The 22,212-nt window shown below is 54.0% G+C and overlaps 1 protein-coding gene across 10 annotated transcripts in view; it reads left to right on the forward strand.

Annotated features, from left to right (window-relative positions):
• The window catches only part of PALD1 (phosphatase domain containing paladin 1), an 84,114-nt gene extending 62,369 nt beyond the window's left edge, over window positions 1–21,745 (forward strand). For 9 of the 10 annotated variants that reach the window (XM_024986679.2, XM_024986676.2, XM_024986681.2 and 6 more), the window contains 2 exons: window positions 17,956–18,111; window positions 19,928–21,745. In XM_024986679.2, coding sequence (XP_024842447.1) covers window positions 17,956–18,111; window positions 19,928–20,080 — 309 coding nt within the window. In that variant the 3' untranslated portion in view covers window positions 20,081–21,745. 10 annotated transcript variants of the gene reach the window in all.
• The last annotated feature ends 467 nt before the right edge of the window (window positions 21,746–22,212 follow it).

Consider the following 22,212-nt stretch of genomic DNA (forward strand, 5'->3'; position numbering starts at 1 on the left):
CACACTCCAACTCTCACATCCATACATGACCATTGGAAAAACCATAGCCTTGACTAGACGGACCTTTGTTGGCAAAGTAATGTCTCTGCTTTTCAATATGCTATCTAGGTTGGTCATAACTTTACTTCCAAGGAGTAAGCGTCTTTTAATTTCACGGCTGCAATCACCATCTGCAGTGATTTTGGAGCCCAAAAAATAAAGTCTGACACTGTTTCCACTGTTTCCCCATCTATTTCCCATGAAGTGATGGGACCAGATGCCATGATCTTCGTTTTCTGAATGTTGAGCTTTAAGCCAACTTTTTCACTCTCCTCTTTCACTTTTATCAAGAGGCTTTTTTGTTCCTCTTCACTTTCTGCCATAAGGGTGGTGTCATCTGCATATCTGAGGTTATTGATATTTCTCCTAGCAATCTTGATTCCAGCTTGTGCTTCTTCCAGCCCAGCGTTTCTCATGATGTACTCTGCATATAAGTTAAATAAGCAGGGCGACAATATACAGCCTTGACGTACTCCTTTTCCTATTTGGAACCAGTCTGTTGTTCCATGTCCAGTTCTAACTGTTGCTTCCTGACCTGCATATAGGTTTCTGAAGAGGCAGGTCAGGTGGTGTGGTATTCCCATCTCTTTCAGAATTTTCCACAGTTTATTGTGATCCACACAGTCCGACCTGTCTAATTCTGTTCCTCTCTGACCCAGTGAACTTGACTGTCTGCTGGGCAGAGGAGGGTGCTGGCGTGGGAGGGGACAGTTGTGAAGGGAGCGGGAGCTTTGAGAAGACTGTGCCCCAAGTGAGTGAGCACCCCCCTGGGTGCTGACCTGCAGTGGGGCAGCGGTCCCCAAGAAGGGGCGGCTCCGAGCCAGCCCCGCTCGGCCTGCACTGGGCATGCGTTGTGAATGGCTGATCCAGGCCAACCTTTGCTCAGGGTCACAGATCAGATCACGGTTGGGGGAAAGGGTGTTTGGTTGGAGGCAGGCCACCTGGGTTATGCCCGGGGTCAGCGGTCAGTTGGAAGGGATACCAAATTTGGGGTGGGGAAAGTGGTTAAGGAGTTTCAGACTTTGCTGAGCTTTGAAAGATGGAGTAGTTTCCCCACGGCCAGCAGCTCCCTTTGAGTTGCCTGTGGGTCTCCCACATGGCTATCTGGTATTCTGCCACCAGGTGGCAGCAGTGAACCGAGAGCCTGAGCGCCTCCTGCTCGGGAGACATTGAGAGCGCAGAGAACCACGCTTCCACTTCTCTCTGTAGCTAGAGGCCTGAGTAGTAGGAAAGGAATGCCTAGCTCTGCTTCAAAGTACCGCAGGTCCCCTCCCGACGCTGACCACACTCAGTCAGAGTACCCCTCTTCACAGCCCCTTCCTTCTGGTCCTGCTGGCTCTTCGCTGCTTTCAGGCAATCCAGGGGTCTCCCCACCCCACCAAAGCTGATGGACCCTCCCTTCCTCTGAGCTCTGCAGCCATGGATGTTCACTGTGGGACACACAGAGGGTGCAGCAGGGGACATCAGGGGAGCATGAGCCTCGGGGAGAGAGGAAAGGTCCCACAGAGCAGCCCTTGAACCGTCCTGATGTAATGAGAGCCAGGGGGAGTTGCTTCAGATGGGAGGGACTGCATGGGCAAAGGCCAGGAGCTGGAAAAGTGCAGAGAGAGTTCAGAGGTGGTGAAGGTGCTTCGGTGCCCACGAACACAGTTGTGTTGGAAATTGTCAGAGATGAGCCTGGATGGGTAAGCTGGCTCTGCTCTGTTGGCAGTGGGAGGGGAGGGTGGGGTGGCTGGGACTAAGAGCAGTAGATGCTCAGGCTGCCTTTGGAGTTTGGCGTGTTTTAATGGAAACAGAACCAGCAGAGGACTCTCGTTCCCTCCCCATAAGATCTGGCCACTTACCCCTATTCCAAAGGCCAGGATTGTGCCAACCTCTGCTGTGGGAAGAACCCCTGAACCCCATCCCTGGTTTTGGTGATTGGGGGAATAAGGGTCTGGGACAGAAGCAGGGTCCAGAGTCATTCCCCAATGTGGCCACCAGGTGGCCCCAGTGAGCTGCGCTTGGGCTAAACTGAAAAGAGCTGAAGAACTGAGGGGCCTGAGACACCCTCCAATTCAATTCTCACCCTGGCTGTACAATAGATTCACCTGGGAGCTTTAAAACAGGCCCATGCCTGAGCTCCATGCCCAGAGAGTCTGATTCCATTGGTCTACTAGGGATGGGGGTGGCCAGGGCATGGATCTTTTCCTAAAGTAACTTAGGTAATTCCGAAGAGCGGTTAAGGTTGAACACTACATACTCTAAGCCAGGGCCCCCAGCTTTAGGAGGTTCCGGAGTACCTGGAGGGTGTTAGATCCATGTTTCTGGGCCCAGCCTGACCTTTGCTTCTGTAGGTCCGGGTGCCTAGCAAGCTCCTAGATGCTGCTGCTACTCCTGGGCGGGGGCCACACGGGGGGTCTAACATGTCGTGTCTTGCCCTCTTGCTCTCTCCTTTGCTTTAAAAAAAAAAAAAAAATATATATATATATATATTTTATTGAAGTATAGTTCACTTAAAGCATTTCAGGTGCCTAGCAAGGTGATTCAGTTTTACATGTATGTATATATTATTTTTCCGGAGAAGGCAATGGCAACCCACTCCAGTACTCTTGCCTGGCAAATCCCATGGACAGAGGAGCCTGGTAGGCTGCAGTCCATGGGGTCGCTAAGAGTCAGACATGACTGAGCGACTTCACTTTCACTTTTCCCTTTCATGCATTGGAGTTTCCTTGCTCTCTCCTCATTTTCATGGGTTAGAAGAGTAACTATTGTTAAGATGGCAGTACTCCCCAAACTGATTCCCTGCCTCTTCCCAATTGACTCTGTCAGCAAGTGCACCCCACCTCCCCTTCCTCTTGGATCTGCTTGACCCCCACTCAGGGACCTTAGGGAAACCCATCACTCCACACTCTGCCAGAGCACCCAGCCACTGCCTCCTAGAGGGGCAGTGAGATACACAGTCTCCCATACAGGAGGCAAGGACCTCAGGTCCTATTTCACCCACAGAAGTCCTCAGTGACCAGGTAAGAAGCCACCTAATCATTTGGACCACAGCTATCATGGGTGGCTAGACTCAAAAAGGACAATTTCCAGGGAATTTCCTGGTAGTCCAGTGGTTAGGGCTTCATGTTTTTCCTGCAGAACGTGTGGGTTCAGTCCCTGATCGGGGACCTAAGATCCCACAAGCCATGCAGTATGGCCAAATAAATAAATTTTTTAATTAAAAAAAGAAGGCCAATCACCAGTAATAGTGAGGATGTTTATTGCTACTGTATAGAAACACAACTGGTATTTATATATGGATCTTCTATTTCACAATCTTGTAGAACTCATTTATTAGTTTTAATACTTTTTATTAGTGAATTTCCTCCAATTTTATGTATACAAGATCATGTCATCAGCAAATAGAGATAGATACTTTTGTCTTTCCAATATGCATGCTTTTTATTAAATTTTCCCTGGCAAGGTCTTCATGGACAATGTTGACTAGAAGTGGCAAGAACAGACATCTTTGTCTTGTTCCTGATCTTAAGAGGAAAGCTTTCTGTCTCTCACCATTAAGTATGATGTCAGCTGTGGGTTTTTCATAGAAATCCTTTGTCAGACTGAAGAAGTTCCTCCACATTCTTAGTTTATTGAGTGTGTTTTTTTAATGAAGAGATGTTAAATTTTATCAAATGCCTTTTCTCTTTCCATTGAGATGATTCTTTGGCTTTTGCCCTTATTCTGTTGGTAGAGTGTATTATTGGAATTGATTTTTGGGTGTTAAACCGAGCTTGCATCTGTGGGATAAATCCTTCTTCGTCATGATGTATGATCTGCTTATGTATTGCTGCGTTTAGTTTGTTGAGGATTTTTGCATCAAATTCATAAAAGCTACTGATCTGTAGTTTTCTTTTTCTATGATGTGTTTGTGTGGTTTGGTATCAGGGTGATGCTGGCCTCATACAATGGTGTGTGTGTGTGTGTGTGTGTGTGTGTGTGTGTGTTAGTTGCTTAGTCACGTCCGACTCTGCGACTCCATGGACTGTAGCCTGCCAGTCTCCTCAGTCTGTGGAATTCTCTAGACAAGACTACTGGAGTGGGTTGCCATTTCCTTCTCCAGGGGATCTTCCTGACTCAGGGATCGAACCCAGGTCTCCCTCATTGCAGGCAGACTCTTTACCATCTGAGCCACCAGGGAAGCCACCCATACAGTGTTACCCTCTGACTTTTACAGAGAGGGATACAGAAGCCTAAAGAGGGAGAGAGGGTATCCCGAGTGTGTTAGTCAGCTCGGGCTGGCATACCAGAATCCCACAGACGGCATGGCGTAACCAAGAGAAATTTCCTGTCTCACAGTACTGGCGGCTGGCAAGTTCAAGACCAAGATTCTGGCTGATTGGGTTTCTAGTGGGGGCTCTCATCCTGGTTTCCATTCAGCTGCCTTCTCACTGTGTCCTCACATGGCCTGTGTGTGTGTGTGTGTGTGTACAGAGATGGGGGAAGGCAGGAGGCTCTCTGGTCTCCTTTCTTATGAGGACACTAATCTCAGAGGCCATCTAATCATAGACTCCCAGAAGTGCTGTTATAGAACAAAGACGGGACCTGAAGACCTCATTCCTTATTTCACACACCAGATTAAACAAAGGGAAGGACCTTTCAAGGGTTGCCAATATGTGATGTTGTTAAATGTGTTCATTTTAAAGGAAGAAAGGAAGGAAAGGAGCAAAACTGAAAAAACCCAACTACTATCTAACATGGTTGGTGTTTTATAAAAGAAAGGTTATTTTAATACCAGAAAAGTAGAGTGAGTGTTCTCAGAATAAAGGATAGGCCTTGAAGAGATTTGTATGTCTAAATGCCTGTGGACTTGGGGAACTGGTTATGAACCTAGATTTGGGACTTGCAGCTTTTGGCAACGTGGCTGCTGTTTACTTCGAAAGGCAGCATGCCTCCTCCAGGGTCACCCTGTACCTGCCCTGTACCTGGGCCCTGTACCTGGACCCAGAGTCCCTGTCCTGCCTGGGAGCAGGGTGACCTGAGCTGTCCCAGCGGCTTCCAGACTTGAAGGAGCATCTGGCCTCCTGCTCGTCTGTGTGTGTGTGCGTGCGTGCGTGCGTGCACCCTGGAATGGACTTAATTATGATCGTCAATCCCTGTGTGGATGGGAAGGAAGCAAGTTAGGTTGTCCTGGGTGGACTGGCGCAAGGAGTGAGGATGTGGGAGCTGGAGGGAGCTGGGTTCTGACAGGGCCACCTTCATCCTCTTTGGCCACCTGTGTCCCCCACCTGCCAGACTGGACTCTTGCAGCTTCCTGGTAGGGCTGTGTGTGGGAATGGCAAGGGGACTGGAAGCACAGGGCTTGGCTGGTACAAAGTGAATGCTCCAGAAAGGGAGCCCCAAGGATCTTTGTGGGGCAGCGTATCCTGTGATGTTCTTCCTAGCTTTAACCCCCTGAACAGACTCTCAGAATTTAGTGCCCAGGGGACTTAGAGAGCATCTGACCGCTTTGTTTACAGATGAATAGAGGAATGGGATGCCCAGGCTCCCACATGAGTTGTCATAGGCAGAGCAGAGGTGAGAGGCAAAGACCCTCCCTCCCAGCCCTGAGCCCCTCCCCTGATGCCCTTGACCTCAGGTCTCGGTCCTTGTTGCCCTGGTGGGCTGCGGGGGGCTTGCTGAGGCTCCAGAAGGCAGCTGTTCCCTCTCCCGTTTCCCTCGATGGACTGACTCCTCTGGAATTTGGCAGCTGTGTCTCACTTCTGGTACATGGCTGTGTTTGTAGATCCCTGCCCTCTGGTTTCAAGCCAGAAGCCCTGAGGTGCTCTCCAATGGAGACTGCAGCGTCTGCTCAGAGCAGGCCAGAGTGCTGCACGTATACGCTTGTTTGCCCAGCTAGAGCCCCAGAACCTCTGCCTGGCAGTGGGTGTACCACCTACATCAGCTGTCCACTTGCCTGGCAACATTCCATATCCAGTCCGCACTCTGTTCACCTCAAGGTTTCCTCCCAGGAGCCCACCGCCTTGGGATTCTGAAACCCTCTGCAGCACATGGCTCCTCGGCTTCCTGCCCTGCACCCCAGAACCCTCAAACAGTGCATTTCCCTTCCCGGCCAGGTCCAACAGTCAGCTTACACCCTGATCACAAGCAAGTAAGAAAACAACTCCTGGAACTCGGCGAGTGCACTTCTGCCGGCAGTAGAACCATTTCAGGGCCCTCGGTGGAGACGAGCGGGAGGGTGTGGAGGTCGCTGCTCTGTTGAGGATCAGGAGGGAGGGCTCAGAGCGTGTGTGAGTCTCCATCTGCACCGTGAGGCCACACAACAGTGATGAGGACTGTTTGTTGCTTTTTTTGTGGTTATGGGAACGATATCAGACCATTACCCAGTCTCCCAGGAATGGTTTCAGCTTGCCTTCTCTTTCTAGTCTGTGTGCCTGTGCACATATGTCCTCTAACAGGAGGATCGTGATAGGTGCCCGGGCTGTCCTGTGTGTTCACCTGGATGATGTTCTTGGATTGAAACGTGTACTCAGTTAGCACATTGCTTGCTGAGTGCCTGTCCTGTGTCTGGGGATGGAATAGTGAGTGACGCTTCACTGAGATTACTTTCTAGGAGAATGAGGAGAGGCTCATAAATAAATAGTTGGGGCTCGTGGACTTTTTAGCCTGTCTGTTGAATACCCTTTATATCCCCAGATGTAATGTTGGCATGATAACATGGTGGAGTGGGCACGTCCCAGCGTCCCCTGCTCTTCCTGTGGAGGTGGCCCATGAGATTGCTTCCTGTTGTTCTCTGAGCAGGTGATGGTACCGTGGATCTCACGGTGTGTGCTGCTCTTTCATCCACGTGGCTTGGTTCTGTAGGCTGATTCTTAGAAGTAGGCTTATTGACTGAATTGAAAAGTAGGAACTTATTTTTTGTAATTATTTTGGAAAATGTCAAAGTAGGGAGAATAATTCCATGAACCCTTGTGTTCCCAGCTTCAGGAATCAAGACCAGTCTTCTCTCATCTGAAGCCCTGCCAGTGCTGCCCACCACCCTCTCTGGATTATTCTGAAGCAAGTCCTAGACTGAATATTACTTTCTCTGAAATATTTCAGCATATACATTAGAGAAGGGATCTTTTAAAAAAGACAATCGTAATGCCATTATCACACCTAAAACAATAGTGATTTCTCACCCTGCAATACCTAGTTGGTGTTAGATTTTCTTACTGGTCTCCCAGGGTCTTTCTGCAGTTGTATAAGAACCCAAAAGATCCACATGTGGCATTTATCTGATGAGACTTTAAGTCTCAATGAACATAGAACATTCGCCCTCCTTTCCTCCCCTGAAGTGAGTGTGATGAGGTAACCGGTTATCTTCCTGGGCGCCCGGTAGTCCAGATCTTGCTGATTGCACCACAGGGTTTGTCGAGCCTGTGTCGCAGTCCCTGTGCTCCCTGTAAACCTAGAGCCCTGGCTCCATCAGGTTTGGCTTGGTGTTTGGCCGGCACAGTTGTGGGTGATGCTGTGTGCTGCTGCGGGGCCCTGGAAGGTCCTGTGGTCTCTCTTGTGAGCTGGCAGCCTCTGGTGCTCATCTTCTGGATTCCTTATTTTATTCAGGGTTTACAAAACGGTGATATCTTGGCTCTCTCATTCCCTCTGCATTAATTGATTGCAGTGCTTCCAGAAAGGGACTCCCCCTACATGCTGTGAGGACACGAAGGCAGGGCCAGTGCTTGCTTTCCCCTAGATTTGCCATTCCCAGAGGAGCTTTGGGAGATGCTTCCCTGAAGCCGAAGGGAGGGACTTGGTGAGCCCTAATGTTCCTGCAGACCCGGATGGCACTGGAGTCTGTGTTGAGGGTCTGGGGCTGACTAGGTGGGGGTGGTCTGAGAGAGGGGAGGTGGATGGAAGGCTGGGAGTTGCTGGAGGTGGGAGGACCCAGGCCCCATGTGTCCTTGGCCAACTGGGAGGTATCCTTGCCAAGCTGACTGTACATTTTCACATCCATGGTCTGGCCCAGTCTTCACTGTGTGCCCATGCCCGACCAAGGCAGCCTGTAACATTACCTCCAGTTGAGGAGGGGAGGCACCGGGCTTGCCCAAGAACACACAGCTGGTAGATGACAGCGGGAGGAGGGCGGGACCCCAGCCCCTGACTCCCAGGTCAGGCCCTGGCTGCTGTGCCACACTGCTGCTGAGGAGGAGAAGCACCATTTCCCCTCCCTTGCCCACCTCCAGCCCCACTGGGAGAACAGTACAACCTGGAAACCACGGCCCTGGCCCTTGTATTCCCAGCCTGTGTAGGGGAAGGGGGCCAGAAGACAAGAACCCATTTCAGACTCAGGTCATGGCTATAGAAGGGCGTGGGACCAAATCTGCACACACATTTTCCATAGAGACAGACCTTCCCTGATATAGCAGCCTGGGCACCTCTCTCCACTGAGGCCTGCCTCAGGCTGCCGGGCCTCTGGGCTGCAGCTCATGATGCCTCCTCCATTCCAGACTGTCAGTGAGATTGGGTCTGGGCCTGATCACCCCATGTATGTGAAGGGGCCAGAATGCTCAGGGTGTTTAAGAAAAAATACCTCAAATGGAAAAATGAAAGGGAAAATGCTTTGAACTAAGCCACTCCATGAAGTTGGGGTAGAGGTGAGAAGGCTGGGCCCCTGACTGAGGAGAATCCAAGATGGCCACCAGCCCACCGTGGTGACACCATCTGGTGGATGAGTTGTTTCCTGCTGGGCCTGGAAAGGGAAAATATTTGTGACAGAAACCAAGGTCAGGGCTCCTGCAGGAAGTCCTGTTAGAATCATTAATGCCAGGGGTACTTTTCCTTAGCCTTGGCTAGTGATGTAAATTCTGTATTGGTTCTGTGTTTAAAGCAGTATGGTTGTCTCTCTTCCATCCCTTCAGAAAGAGGTTGAGGAAAATCTGAGGTGAAGGTAGCCACAGAGGGAGATGTAAAACGTCCCTTGGTCTCAAGTTGAGGTTTATTTTATAGACTGATGCTTTAACTTTGAGCTGTTCTTTTTGAGTTTTCTGAGAACTTCCCTCTCTTTCCTTGGGCCCACAGAACAGCTGGGGAGGAGGCGAGGGTGGGTTTTATTAGACCGATTTTCCTGCGGGAGACACTGAGGCCTAATGAAGTTTTGTGACCAGCTGAAGGCAGGATCAGAAGCTGTCTCCCAACTCCTCGGCCCACATTCCTTTCCTCACTGCCACAACCCAGGGAACAGTTCTTTTGTGGCAGAATGAAAGGGTTGGCAAGGAAGCCTGGATGCACCCCCCTGGATTGCTAAGAGGTCAGAGAGGTCTAGCTCAGCGCCCCAAGGACTAAGATTATTTCTTAAGAAAAATGTAGAGAGAGACAGCTCTGGCCCTGACCCCCACATGGGGTCTCTCTCGGTCTCTCCAAGACTCTGGCTTGGCCAGAGTTGTTCCTTGGAGACCTCATCCCGGTAGGTAAAGTGTCTTAGGTCGGCAGTTAGAGCAGTCCTGGAGTGCTGTGAGCTGTCGCGTAAAACACGACAGAGGATCCTTCCTGAGGCTGTTTAACCTCGGCCCAAAATAGAGCAGCTTTCAGATGGGGTGGGTGTCTGTAGGTCTGTGTGTAAGCGTGAATGCATGAATGAGTGTGAGTAGGCTCATGCTTTCAGTCTGAGGCCTCCTTAGCTTTTCCTTCTTTCCCATCATACGGCTGAGCTGGAACTGCTTCCATCCTCCGGGCGTACTTGCCTGGTTTCTTCAACAGCGTCCATCCAGTGAGCACGGATGGTGTGCCAGGCGTGGTTTTCGAGCAGGCACCATCAGACTTGGGGTTTTCAGTGGTTTAGAAGGGGTCCACATCTCAACCCCAGCATATTCCCCCCTCGCCTGATACCCAGCCTGTGTGCTCACAGCTGTTGTTGTCAAGTTTGTGGTTGTCACTGGAGTTGACTCTTTCTGCTGGATCGTCTCTGTTCCATGCACAAGGGCTCATCCTGAAACCCTGACTCAGACCCTGCCTGGCTCGGGCAGGACTCCATGAATGTCTGCCCATGAGTGGATGGAAGGGGGACGAGGGGATAGTCACTGCGTGATTAAACAGGAAACTGGCCCCCAGCATCTCTGTGCCTTTTGGTTCTTTGTCCACATCGTTGGTCTCCAGGAGAGGACGCTCTTCTCCAGTGACTGACAGCCCTAGTGGGGGTTGGTAACCTGGGTGTTAGCCCAGGCTCTGCTGGTAACTTCCGGTGCAGCCGCGGGCCCATCACTTTGACCTGCCTGGATCTCTGTTTTTCCATCTGTCGCTTGGGTTCACTGCTGCTGCCCGGCCTGCTTTGAGGGGTGGTGGTGAGCACCAGCCTGGGTACGGATGACGTGGGAGTGGGCTGTAGGGTAGCTGGGACACCAGGCAGACTCCCTGGGTCGTGTGCTGGGACAGTGGGCTCCTGAGGCTGGCACCGTATCTGGTCGGCCCTGAATCCCAGAGTCTGGCCTATGCGTGACAGTGTTTGTTGAATGAACAGGACACAGAGAAGCCCATGGTGCCAAGTTTAGCTCCTTCATGCTTTGAAAGTGCTGATCAAAATATGACATCTTCGGAAAGCCAGTTACCCACGTCTGGGCTGAGGGCCTAATCCTTCTTGGGGATTAGGTGTGGAAAGCTTCTTTGGGCTTGAGGCCCCTCTTCCCCACAGGCCTGAGGATGGAGTCTGTAGGGACTCATGTGGAGCCCCCAAGGAGAGGGTAGCATTGAACTTTGAGAAGAAGGGTGGGGTCTGAATTTGGGAACCCTGCCCCTTAGGAACTGCCATCTTTTTTTTTTTTTTTAATATTTTGGCTGCATATTTCAGCATGTTGGATCTTAGTACCCTGACCAGGGATTGAACCCATGTCCCCTGCATTGGAAGCTTGGAGTCTTAACCACTGGCCCACCAGGGAAGTCTAGAAACTGACCATCTTTGAGTGCTGTCAATCTCCTGACCAATCTGAACCCTGCTTCAACTGGAGAGCAGTGGTTACCAAAGGAGGGCTTGTTCTTGGGGAGCAGGCAGGGAGAGGGCAGCAGGGGGCTCCAGTAATGGCTCCACGTTCTTGCAGGCTCACACTGGTGCTGTGGGGAGAAGAGACGGCAGGGACGGGGGTGAGGGCAGTGGCAGGGAGGCCGGCAGGAGCTGTCCCTGAGATGTGGTGGCTTTACCGGAACAACTTCTGGGAGTGTGTTGATGTAGAGTCGGTGGGATTCTCTGATTGGTTGGATGTGGGACTGAGACCCACATTAGAAAAGACCCCAGTGCTGGGAAAGATTGAGGGCAGAAGGAGAAGAGGGTGACAGAGGATGAGGTGGTTGTATGGCATCACCAACTCAATGGACATGAACTTGGGCAAACTCTGGGAGATGGTGAGGGACCAGGAAGCCTGGCGTGCGGCTGCCGTCCATGGGGTCTTGAAGAGTCAGACATGACTCGGTGACTGAACTAAACGAAACTGGGGCTGAGAAAGGGAGAGGTCGAGGAGGAATGTCAAGTTCGGGCCTGAGCAGCAGGAAGGATGGAGTTTCCTCTAAGAGGGCAAGTTATGGGCAGGTCAGGTTTGGGGAGGGCTCCCAAGGTCCGTTTGGGGTGCGGGTGGAATTGTGGAGTCTGAACTGTATCCCCGTGGAGCTCATGAGCAGTGGTTGCACGTCTGAGTCCCGATGCAGGTGTGTGTGTGGGAGTCCACAGGGTCCTGCCTGCACTCTCGGTCCCCGGTGACACTGAAAGGGTGACATGACCTAGGAAATGAGTGTCCATTGACTAGTCAGGCGCCCTCTGCACACCGGGTCCTGGTCAGACACTTGGGGCTGTGGTGGGGAGGCAGAGATGGAAACTGCTTATAATCTGACGTCTGCCCCAGCTTATCGTTGTCTTGAGGAGACCAGTCATGCCTTGGAGAAGCAGTCAGAAACCTTCATGATGGGACCTTGCTGGTGGCCCAGTGTTTAAGACTCTGAGCTCCCAATGAAGGGGGCATGGATTCGATCAATCCCTGGTCTGAGAACTAAGATCCCGCATGTTGTATGACATGGCCTAAGAAAAAAAAAGAAACCCTCATGATGGAATGTATTGTAGTAGTTAATGAATTGGTGCAGAGAATGGGAGCCAAGAAGGGCAGGTTGTGGGACTGGATGATTCAGAGCCTTGGGAAAACAAGGGCTTGTCCAGGGCCTGGAGGGACAAGATGAACATCACCTGGCTGGGCGAAGGGAGAGCATTCCAGACAGGAGGAAGAAAGAGGGTAAAAGTACAGCTCCAAGAGTGAGGCAGGGAGTGGTTGAACTCAATGTGGTGAAGGGGGCTAGGGTGCTGGTAGGAAAGCTGGAGTTTTGGAATTCATGTCCCAGCTTAGAACTCTGCGACCTTGCTGAGCTCCATCTGCAACATGAGATGTCCCTCTTCCCTCACGGGGTCGCTGGAGGGCATATCAGAATCTCATCATCAGATCTGCACGAACATGCTCAACCCGGTACCCGCGCTCAGGGGCCCTGTGCACACCTGGGGGGCTTTCCGGCCCTGCCCCTGTGGAGCTCTCCCAGGTGGTCCAGCGAGCAGCAGAGCTTCGGGGGAGCCACTGCAGGCGCCGCGGGGCCCGTGCTGATGCTGGGTCGAATGGAGGCGTGAGAAACCTGACCTCCCCAGCACCTGGGCCACCTTTCCCGGGTCCTGTCTATTTTCGTGCTCAGTCCCCAGTGGATGAGGAAACCTTTGCTCTGCCACAGCTAATGACAGCCTAGCCTGCCAGGCCACTTAAAAACAGCCACTATTTTTATCTACTGGAGGCAGCTGGCCTGTCTTCCTCCCCAGACAGTGCTGACATGGGGTGACTTTGAGGAAACCAGGGCTTTGCTAGGAAGGTGGGTCATTATCTCAAATCATAGACTGCGGTCTGGCAGGATGCACCTAAGGAACCTTCCGGCGGGTGTCAGGCGTCACCTTGACCCGGTGGTCTGAATTTAGAGATAATTCTACCCTACCTTGTCAGTAGGACTCGGAAGGAATCACTTGACCTCTCCACCCCAGATGGTCCTCAGAATCCTTGCTGGAGTTTCAGGGCACGGCAGGATTGTGTCCCCCCAGCCGCAGCGGGTGCCAAGAGGATAAGGGCTGGTGCAGCTGTGCCCCTGGGCTGAGCCCAGAGCTGGGGCCTCTTCACACCCCAGGACCTTACTTCTGAGTTCTCGAAAGTAGTTTGCAGTGGCTCTCGCCTGGTGGGACAGTGGGTGAATTCCTTTCCTTTTCTCTAAGAAACTGTATTGAACTAGGCTCCTGGCCTTTGGATGGAGATTGGGGAGCAGGGTAAGGGATGGGGTGGTGGATGCCCAGTGCTTCTCAGTATGACGTATTCATCCTTAGAGACAGGCAGAATTGTGCTGTGTTGGCCACAGTTTGTATTTAGGTAAAAAAATTTTTTAAATTTTTGGTTCACTGCTTAATTTCTAAACAAAAAAAAAAGTTTTTTTTTTTTTTTTTTTGAGCACTTGGTTGCCTGACTCCTAAAACAACAGGTATCCTGCCCTGACCCTGCCCAGTCATCTAACCCAGGCAGCAGCCATGGGGCTATTCCCACCCTCACATCCACCGGAAACCTTCACCGGCTCCTCTATCTGTAGGGTCCGGGGCTCCCCTGGCTCTAGGTCCCTTGCTGCTACAAACTCCTCCCCACTCCCTCCGTTGAACCCACCTCACTCTTCGACCCTTTCCTCCCCTCTCAGGACACCTTCCTGCCCCCTTCTTCCTAATGCGCCTCAAATCCTCCTTCTCTCAGAGCCCCTTCCTCTTCCAGCTACCCGTCTTGCCTCGATCCCGCCATCTGGCTGCTCTGGGTGTTTGCCGACTGTCCTTTGCCTCCCCCAGACCACAGGCATCTCTGCGGGCAGGGCCTGTGTGTGCCCCACCTTTGTGCCGGGCCCCCACCCCCTGTTCCATGAATGGTTGGACCCGTGTGGCTTCCCAGGACTTATAGGTATTTCCTTGTACCATTCTTTACTGAGCTCTCTGACCCCTGGCGACGTGGGGCTGAGTTTAAATGGCAGAACTGGGACCGGAACCCAGTCCCGTCTCCCAGGGAGTCAAGGCATTGGCCGTGGTCCCCTCACCCCAGTAGGGCCCCGTTCACTGTCCGCCTTCCAGTCCTGCTCCGTTCCCAAGGCTCCAGAGATGCTTCTGGAAGGTAATGGGAGGGGCCAGCTGTGCAAGTGATCGTCCACTCCCGACCCTTGGAGCAATGATGACAGAGGCCCCAAAGGCCGAATCACCCGAGGCAGATGCGGGAGGGGCCACAGGCCCCGCGAGCCTGTCTCCTCCAGCTCGCTGTTCAGGGTGCTGTGGGTTGTGTCACGTCCGGGGTAAGGGCCCGTCTGGGAGCCTTCCCAAAGGAGATGCATGAGACTGACATTGTGTGCCTGCATGGGAAGGCTTCCAGCTGTGGCCCAGCTGTTAGGAGACCGCCCTTCCTGGTTCCTGGGGGCTGGGAGTCATCTGTGCCCTCCCCTGGGTGCTCCCGGTGCCTGAAGGTACAGCCGCTATGCCGCACCCTCTTCCTGGAGCAGAGAGGGCTGCTGTGGGCCCTGGATGGTGGCCAGGCCTGGAACAGTGGCGCGGCAGTGAGAAGAGGGAGGGTGCGAGGTGAGGTGGGGTGTTCAGTCCTCGGGGCTCCCCCTGGTGGCGATCCATCTGTGGTGGGCTTAAGGGGCACACTCAGGTGTTGGGGTGGACACCCTATGGCAGGGAGCTGGCCCTATTTGTCCTGGGCCTGTGCCCCCGGCTGCCCGCTGACCCCCATGCTGAGGAGAAGCTGGAGAGGCCCCCGAGTAAGCCTCCTTCCTCCTGAGCATCAGTCTGCCCTGAGTCCTCCATTAACAGGTCACCCCTACTCTCAGACCTTCAGTGGCCCCCCAGTGCTGAAGTCTCAGCCCAAGCTCTGTAGATGCCCAGGGAACTTTTCACAATCCAAGGCCCAGGCCCAGCCTGTGGAGACGCTCGTCTGGCCTGGGGTGGGGCCCAGGCATCTGCATGCAGGGCAGGTGATTAGAGGGCGGCCGTCTCAGCCCAGGGCAGCTGCCAGTGGGTGCTAACCCATCCCTTTGCACCCTCCTTCCAGCCAAGCTGGCACCTTCCCGATGCCCACCTGCCTCGTACCACCCTCACCTCTGTCTTCCCCTTCTGGTGCTTACTGTCCATCCAAGTCCACGGAAGCCCTCACGGTCCAGCTGCATCCACGCTGTCTGGGAAACTATCTTTAATCCCTTGGCAGTCTCTTTGCCCCTTAGCAGAGACCTTGTGCTCTTCTAGAATATGCTCGGGGATCACTCTTTAAAAGGGTCTGTGTCCCATCCCAGCCTTTTCCTTCCCTGAAGCGCTGCACCTCTTGCTAATTCTGTTTCTGTGGTCTTTCTATGACCTGTCCCCAGCCTTGGAGAGAGTGTGTGTGTGAGAGAGATTGTGTGTGTGTGTGTGTACGTGTGCAGTGTGTGTGTGACTCTGGTTGTGTGGGGTGTGTGAGTGAGGGTGTGTGGTATGTGAGTGAGGTATTTGTGAGTGTATACATACATGTGTATGAGTGTGGGTGTGGTGTGTACAATTGTGAGAGTCTCTGTGTGTGGGATGTGTGTATGTGTGTTGAGTGTGTAGGGTGTGTGATTATGAGAGTCTGAGTGTGTGTGGAGTATGTGAGTGGTGTGTTTGTATATCTGTAGAGTGTGTATAGTGTATATATGATTGTGAGAGTCCGTGAGTGTGTGTGGTATGTGTGACTGGGTGCATGTGGTGTGTAAGAGGGGTGTGTATGTATGAGTGTATGTGTGTTGTGTGTGATTGTGAGGATCTGTGTGTGGTGTGTATATGAGAATGTGGTGTGTGAGTGGGGTGTGTGTGTGAGTGTATGTGTGGTGTGTGTGATTATGAGAGTCTGTGGGTGTGGAGTATGTGAGTGGTGTGTTTGTATATGTGTAGAGTGTGTGTGGAGTGTATGGTATATATGACTGTGAGAGTCTGTGAGTGTGTGTGGGGTGTGTGTGCATGTATGGTGTGTGTGATTGTGAGGCTCTGTGTGTGGTATGTGTGTGAGATTAAGATGTGTGTACATGTGTAGAGTGTGTATGGTATGTGTGTATGAGTGTATGTGGTGTGTGTGATAGTGAGGCTCGTGAGTGTGTGTGGGGTGTGTGACTGAGTTCCTCTGGGGTATGTGTGAGTGTGTGGTGTCTGTGATTGTGTGTGGCGTTTGTGAGGATGGGGTGTGTGTACATGTGTAGAGTGTGTGGTGTGTGTGTGAGAACGGGGCATGTGTACATGTAGTAGTGTGTGTGTGTGAGGATAGGGCATGTGTACATGTGTATGGTGTGTGTGGTGGGGCATATGTACATGTGTAGAGCATGTGTGAGTGGGGCGTGTGCACATGTGTAGAGCGTGTGTGGTGTGTGTATGTGAGTGTGGGGCATGTGTGCCTGTGTGGAGCGTGTGTGGTGTGTGTGAGTGGGGGGCTTGTGTTTCTGTGTGGAGCATGTGTGGTGTGTGTGTGAGTGTGGGGCATGTGTGCCTGTGTGGAGCGTGTGTTGTGTGTGTGTTGTGTGTGTATGGTGTGTGTGTGCCTGTGTGGAGCATGTGTGATGTGTGTGAGTGGGGGGCGTGTGTGCCTGTGTGGGGCATGTGTGGTGTGTGTGTGTGAGTTTGGGGCATGTGTGCCTGTGTGCAGCGTGTGTGGTGTGAGTGGGGGGCGTGTGTGCCTGTGTAGAGCATGTGTGGTGTGTGTGCAAGTGGGGGGGCATGTGTGTCTATGTGGAGTGTGTGTGGTGTGTGTGTGAGTTTGGGGCATGTGTGCCTGTGTGGAGCGTGTGTGGTGTGAATGGGGGCATGTGTGCCTGTGTGGAGCGTGTGTGGTATGTGTAGCATGTATGTGAGTATGGGGCGTGTGTGCCTGTGTGGAGCGTGTGTGGTGTGAATGGGGGCGTGTGTGCCTGTGTAGAGTGTGTGTGGTTTGTGTGGTGTGTATGTGAGTGTGGTGCGTGTGTGCCCTGTGTGGAGCGTGTGTGGTGTGTGTCGTGTGTGTGTGGTGCGTGTGTGCCTGTGTGGGGGCGTGTGTGGTGTGAGTGGAGGCATGTGTGCCTGTGTAGAGCATGTGTGGTGTGTGTGCAAGTGTGGGACGTGTGTGCCTGTGTAGAGTATGTGTGGTGTGTGTGTGAGTGGGGGGCGTATGTGCGTAGAGCGTGTGTGGTGTGTGTGGTGTGTGTGGTGTGTATGTGAGTGTGGGGCGTGTGTGCCTGTGTGGAGCGTGTGTGGTGTGTGTCGTGTGTGTGTGGTTCATGTGTGCCTATGTGGAGCATGTGTGGTGTGTGTGAGTGTGGGGCATGTTGCCTGTGTGGGGCGTGTGTGGTGTGTGTGTGTGAGTGTGGGGCGTGTGTGCCTGTGTAGAGCATGTGTGGTGTGTGTGTGACTGGGGGGGCGTGTGTGCCTGTGTGGAGCATGTGTGGTGTGTGTGTGAGTGTGGGGCATGTGTGCCTGTGTGGAGCGTGTGTTGTGTGTGTGGTGTGTGTGTATGGTGTGTGTGTGTCTGTGTGGAGCATGTGTGATGTGTGTGAGTGGGGGGCGTGTGTGCCTGTGTGCAGCGTGTGTGGTGTGAGTGTGGGGCGTGTGTGCCTGTGTGGAGCGTGTGTGGTATGTGTGTGAGTGGGGGGCGTGTGTGCCTGTGTAGAGCATGTGTGGTGTGTGTGTGACTGGGGGGGGCGTGTGTGCCTGTGTGGTGTATGTGGTGTGTGTGTGAGTATGGGGCGTGTGTGCCTGTGTAGAGCGTGTGTGGTGTGTGTGTGAGTGTGGGGCGTGTGTGCCTGTGTGGAGCGTGTGTGGTGTGTGTGGTGCGTGTGTGCCTGTCTGGAGCGTGTGGGTGTGCAGTGTGCTGGGGTGGGGATGAGCTCCAGTCTGACCCCCGTCCCGTGCCGTCCGTCCTGCAGGCGAAAGCGGCCAAGTCGGAGCAGGAGGCCCGGAGGCTGCGGCTGCGGAGCCTGCAGTACCTGGAGCGCTACATCTGCCTGGTGCTCTTCAGCGCCTACCTGCACCTGGAGAAGGCCGGCTCCTGGCAGAGGCCCTTCAGCGCCTGGATGCGGGAGGTGAGGGCGGGGCCGGGGACAGGCTCCTCCGTGCGGCCGAGGTTGTGTCTCGCTCAGCTCTGGGCCCAGCACGGCGTCTGTGCTCGGCAGGCCGTGAGCTGGGGATGCGAGGAGCAGACAGAGCCTGGTGGGGGCTGGGCTGGGCCCCTGCTCCCTGCGTCCCCAGGCAACGTCGCCTGGGTGCTTCACGCCCCAGGCCGTATTCATCCTTCGCCTGTGCGCTCTGGCTTCCCGCGCCCCTGCCGCCCTCCAGCCACGGGCAAGGCAAGTAGCCGCTCTGGGCCGCTGCCCTCAGAGTTACCACGGAAGTACTCTTGGCTCAGTGGGCGCCACCTCAGGAGGCGTGGCGGGGATTCTGTGAGGTATGTGCACTGCCGTCTGCCCCAGCTCGTGTCAGCAGGGCTGCCTCACGTGGCCGCTGTACGCTCCTGCTCTAGAGGAGGAGTCTGGGCGCAGAGGGATTCAGTGCCGTGTCCATAGTCAGCGCTAGAGCAGTTGGTTGGCTCCAGAGCCCACCATTTCCGGCCTAGGACAGACATGTCTCGGGCCCCCTCCTCCCTCCCCTCCGCTTGGCTCTTCCCGGCTTGGCTAGTTCTGGAGGCAGAGCTGCCGCCTCGGCTCCTCTAGGGTAGGAGAAAGGTCTCCCTTCCTGCTTGGCAGAGTGGCCTGTAATTACCCCTCCGCTGGGACGCTGGCCCCTGCTGACCTCACCGGCTTGTCCTGGTGGTTGGCATCTGGATTCCAGGCTGGAATTAGCTCCCGTGGGCAGGGTGGACGGGAAGGCAGGAGTGATAGGTGTAAGAAGGGTGTGGGGCTTCGGGAGGTGTGCAGGTGGGGTCGGAGCTGTGAGGGGACAGAGGCTGGGAGGCCCCTGCAGGGCCCGGTGCCAGGATGGGTGGCTGCTGGGCGTTTGTGCCGAAGACAGGCCTTCAGGGTGGTCCTGAGGTGCGGGTGGGTCACACCAAGGTCACAGTGGGGCCACCCTCCTGAGCAGGCCTGGGCTCAGCTTCCTCTTGGTGGTAGTAGGGGACTTAGGACACTTCTGCTTGGAGAGCTGAAATAGGGGGAAGGAGTTTGATCCCCTCCGCAGCTGAAGCTGAGTGGTAGGTCGTGGGAGATGTCGAGGTTCTAGCCTCGGGGGATGAGCAGAGGGGCAGGGGGTGAGGGTTGCCTGCGGATGTTAGTTTGGAGTGGAGCCTGCATCCTCCCCATCCCCAGGATGGTGGGGAGAGAAGAAGGCTGGTCGTTGAGTGGTTTGAGTCTAGGGCCAGGGCCTGGGCCCTATGGCTGTATGGAGAATGTCTAGGGAGGCCTCAGTCAACCTGCCTGAGCTGAGGCCCTGGGTGGACCTGCCGGGTCCTCAGTTGGAACTCATAGCAAAAGAGCTCTTGCCGGCTGCTGCTTCCACGCTGGCTTCCCCAGAGCTCCCCGCGGGCCCAGCTGTAACACCAGGAGCAGCTGGGCTTGCGCTCCTGTGTGCGCCCATGGGCGCATTGGGGCTGAAGGCATGGGGCGTGCTTGGCCTCCCCCTCTGCTCTCCGCTTCCTACCTGCCCTTACTGCCTGCCGAGCGCTTTCTGTGCAGCGCAGCCCTCCATGCTGTGCTCTGCCATCACAAGGAAACGGAAGCTCGGAGTAGTTAATAGGAATCAAGATGCAAACTTGTGCAGGTCGCTGAGCTGGTGGGAGGCGGCGCTGGGCCAAACTCACACATGTGTCATGGAGCCCAGTGAGGAGTGTGACAGAGGAGGGCACGGGACCCAAATGACACTCTCCCTTCCCTCGAGCACTGCCCCAGTCTCTCCTGTCCTCCCCAGGTGGCAGCCAAGGCCGGCATCTACGAGATCCTCAACCAGCTGGGCTTCCCCGAGCTCGAGAGCGTGGAGGACCAGCCCTTCTCGAGGCTGCGCTGCAGGTGGCAGGAGCAGAACCGTGGCCCTGAGCTCTCCGCATCAGGGGACTTCCTGTAGGAAGGGGGCTTCCTGTGGGATGCGCTGCCCCTGCTTCTGCTATCACCGCCTCCTGCAGGGCCACCTCCCTCCCCACATAGTCTGGGGGTACCCGATGCTCTTCGGTGGCAGTGGCCCTGAGAAACGACTCCTCGGCTTCCCAGAGACCCGGGTGGGTGGGGATCCCCTTTTTGAAAGAGTTGTTATAGCATAGGTGGCCACTGTGATGTCTCGTGAATGGCTGCTCCTGGAGGGCCTGCAGGAAGGCCCGGTGTGGCATCAGCTCTCCAAGGCACTCACTCCCCAAGTTGCCAAGCCAAACCTCTCACCACTTCCGTCCTCCCCTCTGCCCCGAGCAGTTCTGATGGCCCCTGGCCTAGAGCAGTCCTGGCCAGTGTTGGTTCCTTCTCTCACAGCTCTCCCACATGGCTTCTCCCCTTTTGCTGCCTGGGCGTTGCCCTGGTGGCCCTGGGCTCCCTGGGAGATGGACTTCGCTCTGGCTAGATTTGTTACCTTAAAGGCAGTTTTCTGCAGTGTTCTTGCCTCTCATTCCTTGTCTCAACCTCAAGACATGAAGAAAGACAACCACATTCCCTGTGTGTTCAGTGGAGGCCTCTGCCCCTCCTGCCTTTGCCCCCTCCCCTCCCCTGGGCTGGCAGGACTGTAGAGGTTTCCATGGAGCTGAAAACAAGAGGGAACCCCTCTTGGGGTTGGAGGGGGCAAGAAAGAGCTCCCAGAAGGTGCATGCCACCCTGTGGGAGAGGCCTGCTCCATTTCCCTGGAAGCATGGTGGGGAGGTTTGGGGAAGCACCTCCTCTCTGCTCTGCCTGGCCCCCCAACAGTGGTCTGAGCCCCCACCTGGTGTGGCAGGAGCTGTGGGGACTCCTGGGTGACCCTGAGTGAGCAGTGGGGTGTGTGAGAGTGGGCCAGGGATGGCACGAGGGGGCACTTGGATTGCAGGCCATCCTTGCTGAGCACCCTCGAGTTGCCTTGTGATGGGAGCAGAAGAGGCCAAGGCCTGCCGAGTTGGCAGCTGCTGGGACCAACTGTGTGGATGGTGGGAAGGTTGCTCGGAGACGCAGGCAGGTGTTGAGCTGAGCCTGTGGCGCTCCCTCTGGGGACTGGTCTCCCCCTAAAATGCAGGGGCTGAATGGTATGGACTCTGTCCCCCTGGCCTGGCTCCTTGGGGCCAGGCAGGCCTCTTTTGGTTGGACACCAGCACTTGGGCAGAAAAACAGATGATGTATCACTGGTCGTGGTATTTTGAAGAGGCAGATGAGGCCAAAGTTGTTCACGTCTACCTAGTATTGGAAAATATATGACCATTTTGGCTGAATTCTTTTGCAAATCTACTGTAAGTCTTTTCACTACCTTTTTAGATTTGTTGTTTTTGGTTTTATTTTTGCATGTAGTAAAAAGTGTTAATTTCTCTGCAGACAAGGTCTAGATGAGGGGTCAGAGATCAGGGCTGAACTGGGAGGGATCCTTTGCGTTCTCATGGTTGGCCCTGACTTTCAGCTGTGCTGGGACTACTGGCTGGTCACATCACCTCTCTGCCTCAGTTTCCCCATCTGTAAAATGGGAGAATAATACTTGCCTACCTACCTCACAGGGGTGTTGTGAGGATTCATTTGTGATTTTTTTTTTTAACAGATCTTTTGAGCATTAAAAATGGCTAAATGTGAAGTGTGTTTGGCTGCCAATATCTTTAGTGGGGCAGGTATTACAGAACTGGTGCAAGCTGGGGTCCCTGTTCCCTCAGAGTAAGGGTGGGAGGGCAGGGTGAGCCAAGAGCACCTGCCCTTTGTGCACCTGATTCTCAGAGAAGGTGGGTTTTCCTGGACATCATTCTCTTTCCTTCACATCCCCAATCATGTATGACCATCTCGTTCTGGATGCTCAGGGCTGACGTGCTGAGGAGCCTCTCCTTGAAGAAAGTAATGTAACAGGCTAATTCACACTAAAGTGTGAAGGACTGTTATATTTAGGGAAATGGAGCAAAATTGAATTGCATGGGCTATGAAGCAGAGTGAAAGCAGGGTGGTCCTCAGCCTCTACTTCCTTTTCTCATCCCTGCAGACTCTTCTTGGTCCCTTTAGGCCCCCAAAGGCTCGAACACATTTGTGTTGAGAAATGGATGTGTAAAGAGGCAG

This window comes from Bos taurus, chromosome 28, assembly GCF_002263795.3.
Source record: "Bos taurus isolate L1 Dominette 01449 registration number 42190680 breed Hereford chromosome 28, ARS-UCD2.0, whole genome shotgun sequence".
Taxonomy (NCBI): domain Eukaryota; kingdom Metazoa; phylum Chordata; class Mammalia; order Artiodactyla; family Bovidae; genus Bos; species Bos taurus.